We start from the raw sequence: 9,653 nt of genomic DNA, 5'->3' as shown, positions 1-9,653 counted from the left end.
TTATTTTGCTGGAATTCTGGCAAATTGCTTCTATCACTTCTAATTTTCAGTCCTGTTAAAGAAATGTAGGTCACCTACATTTTGGTCAGAAGAGTTCCCTGTAACTAGATCACATAGTGCCCAATGCAAAGACCCCCAGCGATCAGCTGTAAAGCCCCACGTACACATTAGATTAAAGTCAGCTGAACACTTTGTTATCAGTGAGATTGACTGAACATCAATGAAAGCCTCCAGAATATCATTCAACAGATGATTTTGGGGAAGAGAAGAATCCAACAATTTGAACTTAAAAACAATGCCCTTTTTGTTTTCTTTAGTGATAAGTGTTCGCTGGAGGTGTCTGACAGCAGTGGTGTCTGTCAGAAATTTATTCTGTCCCCATTGGTTGTGCCGAGCGTTCATGTGTATGGAGAATAACAATCCGCCGAGCATCCAATCAGCCGATAGCTACTACATGTGTATAACCAGCTCCAGCTGTAGGAGAGAGTAGACCACAGATCTGAAACTCCTCTGCAGCGTCACCACTTGTCTGTGCTATTCATGGACATGTTCGGTCCTCCAGTCAGTTGAATTTAATTTGTAGCCGAACTCTGTTATAGAAAAACTTTGCTCCACAGCACAGCAAATCTCAAAGAAAACAATTCCTTGGCCCGAATATCTGGGCGGGTTGTAAATATCACATTACATTTTTGATGTTATGCAATGTGAATCAGAAGTGCAAAATCACACTGAAGAGCAGGATCCAGTCGTGGACATTTGATTAACAGAGTAAGCATTAATTTGGAAGGGCTGAAAAATATTACTGAGAAAACAGAAGGATTTTTAGGTATGATAGGATAGATTTATAGATATACTGGAGGGGTAGATACTAGTGGATAGATAGATAGATAGATAGATAGATAGATAGATAGATAGATAGATAGATAGATAGATAGATAGATAGATAGATAGATAGATAATGTTTATAGATGTTAGCACATTTATGTGTTTCTATTTGTCTTTCTACAGAACCCCTTCCTGGCATTATGATCCCATCTGATCCCATCACGTTGGTTCTGTCTATTATTTTATTCCTTTTTTTTGTCCTGTTTTTTATTGAACGGAAAAAAAATGCTTATAATTTTCCCCCCGGACCTCGACCGCTACCAATCATTGGAAATCTGCACATTCTAGACATGAAGAAGCCACATATCACAATGCATCAGGTAACATTCAGTATATTGACTATTTTATCCTAAAAGGTTATGATTCTGTCACCTGGAAGGAATATAATAGGGCCACATATTGCAGAGAGTAAAGATTTAAAGGGTTTGTTTACTTTAGACTTCCTTCTCACAGTTTGCTTGGCTTTTTTTGGCTTATATATACTGTATATGTTAGACGTCGGGTCGTTGCTGGATTCAAAATGAGTCTATAGCCTCCTGTGGTCTCCCATTCTTGTCCAGCCAGTACTGATGCTGCTAAGCATTAGTCATCAGCTCCAGCACCTAGCGGGTCCACGAGATATACAGATTGCCTCTTGGGTAATTGTGCCTAGCAATGTTAAACATAGGTTGGGAAAGAGACAGGGCTTTTGCAGTCTAAGTCCAGGATGCACCGCACTGAGCATGCCCGTGACATGGCGTGATTGGTGGTTTGGGAGTCAGCTGATCCGGTGACCTGGCATCGCCAGATTGGTCACGGGTGACATCACCAATGGTGCGACGGTGGGCAGAGCTTAGTCTTTAAAAGACCCGCCCACAAACATGGCGGCGCGCTCTGATCATTGAACAGTGATGCTGTTGTGTGGACGACTGTGTTCCACGTGTAGTTTCCATAGACAGGCTAGTGGAAATAGGCAGGTAGCTTCGTCTAGCAGTCTGGCTCTGCCAAAGGGGTCGCCTAACACCCCGAGCAGCCTGCAGACGTCCTATTCCTGGTGGTCTTCCGTAAGCCACATGGAGATATACTCCTCTGTCCGGCAGCACGCCGACTGAGGGCACGTATCCGTCGGTGTGAGTCACACACGCATCCTAGCGCCGCCAGTGTAGTCCCTGTGCTGTAACAGGACTACAGATAGTTTTTTACCTCATATCTCTTGTGCTGCTAACGGAGATAGTGCAAATTTCTATACCCGTTCCAGTGTGCTGTAACACGGAAGGGATTGTTATTCAGTTACTTTTACCTTCATACCCAGAAGGTGTTCGGCAGCAGTCCACCAGGCTGCATCGCGGACCCCAGGTTTGGTTGCGTTCCATTATAATAAAGTTGTCTGCAACTGTCCCCTTAACAGTATATATCTATAATATATTGCTGGATGTGTCTGTCTGTCCGAAGCCAGTGTAGGCTGTTCCTGCGCAGTGTGGCTGGAGTCAGAAGAACACATCCAGTGTTAATACACCAGCAGTCCAGGGAGGAGGACAATGCTGGAGGAGGAGTGTGGCGCCGGAGTCTACGCCGATCTCAGACGCCATTAGGGCGAGGTTGGATGAGGAGTGTGGTACCGGAGTCAACGCTTGCACATATTGCATTCTCCGGCGTCATTTTATTGAAGGCCATTTTGCACACACAGCGCGGGATAGCACGGTATGCGCACGCGCTGACTCCAACGCCATTTTATTTAAATTTGTAATGCAGATGACGTGCTGCAGGTTAAATGTGAGTAGGAGTGCTTTGTTTGTATGTATTTATGTATGTATTGAACAACAGCACAAGCATGGGAGGTACTGTATATACCAGGATGGGGGAGCATATAATAGCATGGGAGATCCAGGATGGGGGAGCATATAATAGGATGTGGGAGCATATACTATTATGGGGCACCAGGATGGGGGAGCATAAACTAGGATGGGGGAGCATATACAACCTGCAGGAGCATAAAGTATTATGTGGGACCAGGATGGGGGAGCATACAATACGATAGGGAACCAGGATGTGGGAGCATAATCCAGGATGAGGGAGCATATAATAATATGGCGGACCAGGATGAGGGAGCATATATCAAGATGGAGGAGCATTTACCAAGATGGAGGAGCATATAATAGGATGGTGTACAAGCATGGGGAGCATATACCAGTATGGGGGAGCATATAATAGGATGTGGGACTAAGATGGAGGAGCACATAATAGGATGGGGGATCAGGATGGGGGAACATATAATAGGATGGGGGAGCATATACCAATATGGGGAGCATATAATAGGATGGGGACACAGGCTGGAGGAACAGATATTAGGATGGGGGAGCATATAGTAGGATTGGGGACCAGGATGGGGGAACATATAGCAGGATGGGGGAGCATCTAAAATAATGGGGAACCAGGATGGGGGAGCATATAATAGGATGGGTGACCAGGCTGAGGAAACATATAATAGAATGGGGACCAGGATGGGGGAGCATATACCAGGATGGGGGAGCAAATAATAGGATGGGGACCTGGATGGAGGGGCCATATATCAGGATGAGGGAGCATATAATAAGGTGGTGGACCAGGCTGGGTGTGCATATACCAGGCTGGAGGACCATATCCAGCAATAGGGGACCATATACAAGGATGCTGAAGCATATACCAGGACTAGCTATTGAACCCGTTCTATGCCCGGGTGGCGAGCATTTTTATTGGTACATTTTTGTGCTCTGTTTAAGGTGAACCTGTCACCAGAAATAACGCTAATAACTTGCAGATATGTGGTTAATCTGCGGATTAACATAATTATTATGCTGCCTGGCACCTGCACACAGCCAAATGCAGTGGGGAGAATATGGACTTTATTCTTTACACTATCATTTGGATTCAGCCATGTGGGCAGGGGCACTGTGGGTTCAGTCATTGCTATGAGAATACAGAGCGGCTGTTGTAACCATGCCCTCCACCCTGAGTAACAGCTGGCCTCACTGTAGAGCCAGTGTCAGTCAATACCAGGAGTGTGGTTGCAGCAGCTGCTCTGTATTCTCAGAGCAATGACTGAACCTGCGGAACCCCCCACCGCCATGACAAAAGCTGAATGCTGGCGGGAAAAATAAAGTTAGTTTTCCATTTGCTGCGTTCGGCTGCGTGCATGTGCCGGGCAGCATAATAACCCTGTAAATCTGCAGATTAACTGCATATCTGTAGGTTAACAGTGTTATTTTTGGTAACAGGTTCCCTTTAATTTTGTAGTACAATACTTCAATAAATGTTGCGCAACCTGGTGCCATTTTTTTAAAGACATTGTGTCTACAAATTCTCATATAAAAATATTCACTTTATTTTTGTCTTAAACCATTTTTGGTGACTTTTAAGCACCACAAATCAATCATCCAGAAAACTTAGGGCACGTTCCCATGATCAGTGTTTATTGAGTTTTTGATGCAGCTGAATTTCAATCCCGCACATTTGTTCACTTCCATTTTTGTATGCATTTTTAATGCTTTTTTGACGCTTGCGTTTTTGTTTCCCTTTTGTATGTTAGATGAGATGTGCAAATAGATAGATAGACAGGTAGACAGATATCTGTGAAATATATCAGTGGCTTTCATGAGTAGTTTATTGTACATATATTAAGCTAATAAATTAATAAATGAAAAAAATAACTTGAGGTCCCCCTATTTTTGATAACCAGCAAAGGTAAATCAAACAACTGTGAGCTGATATTATTAGGCTGGGAAGGTCCATAGTCATTGGGCGATTCTCAGCCTAAAAATAACAGCCCGCATCTGCCGCAGAGTTGGTATATTACAATAGATGCTCCAATTCCGGCGCTTGGCCCAACTCTTATTGATTGCCCTGTTGCTGTGGCAATTGGGGTAATGGGATTTGGGGTTGATGACAGCTGGTATTTGTCAAAAATCACAGTTGACATCAACCCATGGTGTTAGTAATGGAGACATGTCTATCAGACATCCCCATTACTAACCCAGTAATAAAAAAAAAAACACAGAAAAAAATCCTTTATTTGAATAAAGACTCCTCCACACTATAGCTTGTTCATCAATTTATTGAAAAAATGTCAGCGTCTGTGAATTGCAGTAAAGTGACTGCTGTTCACAGACACCGGACAGTGACTACGACGCTTATAAGAGTCACCAGGTTTGTGCTCAGCGAGACCCGGTGACAATGATGAGCGTTGACATCAGTAACCGGCTTGTGTGAATAGCAGGAAGTTTACTGTTATTTACAGATGCAGGAGCCCGATTCAGGGTACATATTTTCAATAAATTGGTGAACAAGCGACTGTCTCTTGTTTTTATTACTGCCTTCTTCCATTTTTCCCATTTTTGGACTACATCCAATTTGGTGGATTACGGCCTACCTGCATGGGATTTTTTTTCTTCAATTAATCAATTTTTTTTTATTACTGGGTAAGTAATGGGGGTGTCTGATAGAAAGCTCTCCATTACTATCCCCAGGGCTTGATGTCAGATTTGATTTTTGACAAATCACAGCTGTCCTCAACCCCAACTACCATTATATCTGATTGTCACCGCTCCAGGGCAATCGGGAAGAGCCGTACAAAATGCCAGAATTGGCACGTCTAATGTGCCATTCTGGTGTGGCTGAGGGCTAGTATTATTAAGCTGAGAAGGGGCTAATATCCATGGACCTTCCCACCCTGATAATATCAGGATGCAGCTGTCTGCTTTACCTTTGCTGTTTACCAAAAATAGGAGGACCCCACATATTTTTTTTCACTTTTTTATTTATTAGCTTAGCATATGTACAGTAAATTACACACACAAGACACTCTTTATATTTCTCACGGTTATTTATCTACCCCATATCTATCTATTTAGAAAAAGAAAAAAAGAAGCAACACAGGCAGGCAATATAAAATGAATATGGGTGCAAAATCATTCAGGCAATTACCAAACCTCCAGATAGCTAAAAAAAATTAAAGCAGCACTCCATCAAGAATTTAGGGAAAAAAGTGTGATTTAATTGCCCATTGGGGCTCAGCAACGTTTCAGTTTTGTTGAGAATATTTTTCAAGCAGTGTACAAGTGATAAAGCAAGGTTTTTATAGGTACATCCATTATACATCACTACAGATAAAAGTGCAAAAAGTGCATAACAGTAGTTCATTTCTAGTGTAAGAATGAATACAGTCATTATTATTTAAATAATTTCATCAACAAAGTGCAGATAGTGAATACATCATATCCATATTTCTACAGAGTGCTAAGAATGTTAATTGACAATCATGTGACAGGTGTTTTAGTGTGAAGCAGGACTCTCCCCATCAAGCATATCATATGAAGCCCCTATTTCGGTGTTTAACTCTTCCATAAGCGCATGTCAGTAATCTAATCAGGAAGATGCTGTGACCGCAGGCGTTCTGAGCGAAAAAAAGTCACCCACGTCATTTTTAGTAAGGTCGTTCCCAAAGCACATGTCTGTATATGTGCATATCAGATGAAAGAAAAAAAAACAAAGAATCCACTCACTCACCGGGGCACGGTCAGATCATCACCATATTAAAGAATACAGTCTATGTAATTTTACATCACTGGCTTGCCCATAATGGCATTGAAGTCTCAATATCAGAAAATTTGCGTCGAATGAGAATAATAGCATATTAACACCGCAATGTTTTATAAAAGGGACAATAACCTGGAGTATGGAAAAAATGATATCAATCCATAATTGGTTAAACTGTATATCTGATCTATTAGCAAGATCCAGGAAGTCTTTAAGCAAAACACCCTTTTAGCTGGGGTTGGTATGGCCGAGACAATTGATTCTAAGGGAGTTATAGATCCTGGTAGGCATACAACACTCAACCTCAATCAAATTTAGACAAAAGGCTGATCAGTGCACTTCCAAACTTTCCTTTCTGGTTTTCACAATGTCCAATATAGACTGTAAAATTAATTATTATTTAGGAAGACCACAGAAATTTTCTTTTTATTTAAAAAAATAATATATATGTATATATAATAATGTATATTATGTATATAATATATATATATATATATATATAAATATGTATATACTGTGTATATATATATATATATATATATATATATATATATATATATATATATATATATATATATATACGCACGTGGTCAAAATTGTTGGTACCCCTCGTTTAATGAAAGAAAAACCCACAATGGTTACAGAAATAACTTGAATCTGACAAAAGTAATAATAATTTATAAATCTATGAAAATGAACAAATGAAAGTCAGTCATTGCTTTTCAACCCTGCTTCCACAGAATTTTAAAAATAATTAAACTCATGAAATAGGCCTGGACAGAAATGATGGTACCACTGAAAATAATGTGACAAAAAGGGACATGATGAATGAAGTTGTGTCCACTAATTAGCATCACAGGTGTTTACAATCTTGTAATCAGTCAGTGGGCCTGTATATAGGGTTACAGATACTCACTGTGCTATTTGGTGACATGGTGTGTACCATACTAAACATGGACCAGAGGAAGCAAAGGAAAGAGTTGTCTCAGGAGATTAGAAAGAAAATTATAGCATGTTAAAGGTAAAGGTTATAAGACCATCTCCAAGCAGCTTGATGTTCCTGTGACTACAGTTTCACATTTATTCAGAATTTTAAGATCCATGAGACTGTAGCCAACCTCCCTGGACGTGGCCACAGGAGGAAAATGGATGACAAATCAAAGAGACGGATAATATGAATGGTAACAAAAGAGCCCAGGATAACTTCTAAAGAGATTAAAGGTGAACTTCAAGCTCAAGGAACATTAGTGTCAGATCGCACCATCCGTCGTTGTTTGATCCAAAGTGGACTTCATGGGAGACGACCAAGGAGAACACCATTGTTGATAAAAAATCACAAAAATGCCAGACTCGAATTTGCCAAACTACATGTTGACTAGAGATGAGCGTTGTTCTACTCGAACTGTTCGCCAATCTCAAATTCGAGCTGTTCGGCGAACACGAACAATTTGAGAAAAATTCGGCTGTTCGAGGTTATGTTCGATAACTGTTCGTGCACCAAAATCATAACTGGATTTTTTCTCAGTAATGATGAAAATTAATGTTAATACGCAGTTTGAGTGTACAGCGGGGTGGGGGGAGGGGCAGGGGATGGATCTCTGCAGGAACAATGAAGATCTCCATTTTTTTTTTCTCTTTCCCGCATTTACAGTGGGGAGGTGCAATCTGTCAGCCTATCAGCAGCGCACACACGGAGCGAAGTGCTTTTTTTCACACAAGCAAGGGCATGTGTCATTGGCAGTGTATGTCACATGTCCTTGCCCTATAAGACCAAGCCATTTTCCCCGTCGCCACCATTTTCTCACTGCTGCAGCTGCGTGTTAGACGGCACCGCTGTTGCTGTGTGCGCTATACCTTGTTAATTTCAAGCCAATTTTCGCACAAATCTACAGATAGCTTGGGAGTAGGGAATAGTTGTGATTGCAGTCCTTTTAAGGACTAGGTTACAGCATTTCCTGCGACTTTTATCAGGCAGGTCTGTGCTCTTAAATAGATAGATTGTGGGAGTAAAGACTAATTGTAATTGGAGTCCTTTTCAGGACTAGGTTACATCAGTTCCTATCAGTTTTTGCCAGGCAGGTCTGTGCCAGTGCTGTGCAAGTTTTTTTCACAGCATTTGGCTGAATCTAGCAAAGCTAATCCTTTTTGGCCTATTGCAGAGTGTGTTAGTCAGTGGAGTAGCCTATCTGTGTTGCAAGATATACCACCTGTGTATAGAATACCAATTTTTTTACTGCACCTAGTGAAGTAAAATCTTTTGGGCATAGCATCATTCTATTAGTCCATCTATACTGACCTCCATGAGGTTGCAAATTGAATATAATTTTTTTCTGCATCTAGCTCTGAAAAAATATTGGGCTTCTAGCTGTGTGTGGGACTTGTTGTATTAGTCCATCTATACAGACCTCCATCAGGTTGCAAACTGAATATATTTTTTTCTGCATCTACCTCTGAAAAAATATTGGGCTTCTAGCTGTGAGTGGGACTTGTTGTATTAGTCCATCTATACTGACCTCCATCAGGTTGCAAACTGAATATATTTTTTTATGCATCTACCTCTGAAAAAATATTGGGCTTCTAGCTGTGTGTGGGACTTGTTCTATTAATCCATCTATACAGACCTCCATCAGGTTGCAAACTGAATATATTTTTTTCTGCATCTAGCTCTGAAAAAATATTTGGCCTTCTAGCAGTGTGTGGGACTTTCTCTATTAGTCCATCTATACTGACCTCCATCAGGTTGCAAATTGAATATAATTTTTTTCTGCATCTAACCCAGCCAATAGTTTTGGCCTAATACCACAGTTTGGCCACTCAGCTCTGCTCAGTTCCCATCCATTGTTTTTTTGTGCAAACAACTCCAGAGTTGTTAACCACCAAAATGAGTGGAAAAAGGCCTGCTGCTGGTGGAAAGGGGAATAGGAGTGTTGGGAAGGGGAACAAAGGTTGTGTCCGTGGGGTAGGTGTTAAAGCAACAGTAACATCTGCAGAAGAAAGACCATCTTCCAGCCAAACTAAAATGTCTACTTCTTTTAGCGGACAATGTGATAAGATCCCTTTCTTACGGTCACGCCAATTGCTACAAATTCCAGATGAGGCACAAAAACAGCAGGTGCTTCAACGGATATCAAGTGCTCCTTTAAGTGGGCTCTCCTCCACATCAACTTCAACATCACAAATACTCCAGTCCTCAAAGGTGTCACCCCAATCGCACTTGC

At 41.2% G+C, this 9,653-nt stretch overlaps 1 protein-coding gene across 2 annotated transcripts in view; it reads left to right on the top strand.

Annotated features, from left to right (window-relative positions):
* The first annotated feature begins 482 nt into the window (after positions 1-482).
* LOC141258814 (cytochrome P450 2K1-like) overlaps positions 483-9,653 on the top strand; it is a 209,279-nt gene continuing 200,108 nt past the window's right edge. Inside the window, exons 1-2 of one of the 2 annotated variants that reach the window (XM_073673964.1) lie at positions 483-768; positions 1,009-1,205. In XM_073673964.1, the coding sequence (XP_073530065.1) occupies positions 1,026-1,205 (180 nt within the window). In that variant the 5' untranslated portion in view covers positions 483-768; positions 1,009-1,025. Of the gene's footprint in view, positions 827-1,008; positions 1,206-9,653 lie in introns of both variants that reach the window. The other variant, XM_073673965.1, reaches the window with a different exon arrangement.

The sequence above is a fragment of the Phyllobates terribilis genome, unplaced genomic scaffold, assembly GCF_046119375.1.
Source record: "Phyllobates terribilis strain yellow unplaced genomic scaffold, ASM4611937v1 Scaffold_3__8_contigs__length_932513732, whole genome shotgun sequence".
In the NCBI taxonomy this organism is placed as follows: domain Eukaryota; kingdom Metazoa; phylum Chordata; class Amphibia; order Anura; family Dendrobatidae; genus Phyllobates; species Phyllobates terribilis.
This window is presented reverse-complemented; position numbering and strand designations above follow the sequence as displayed.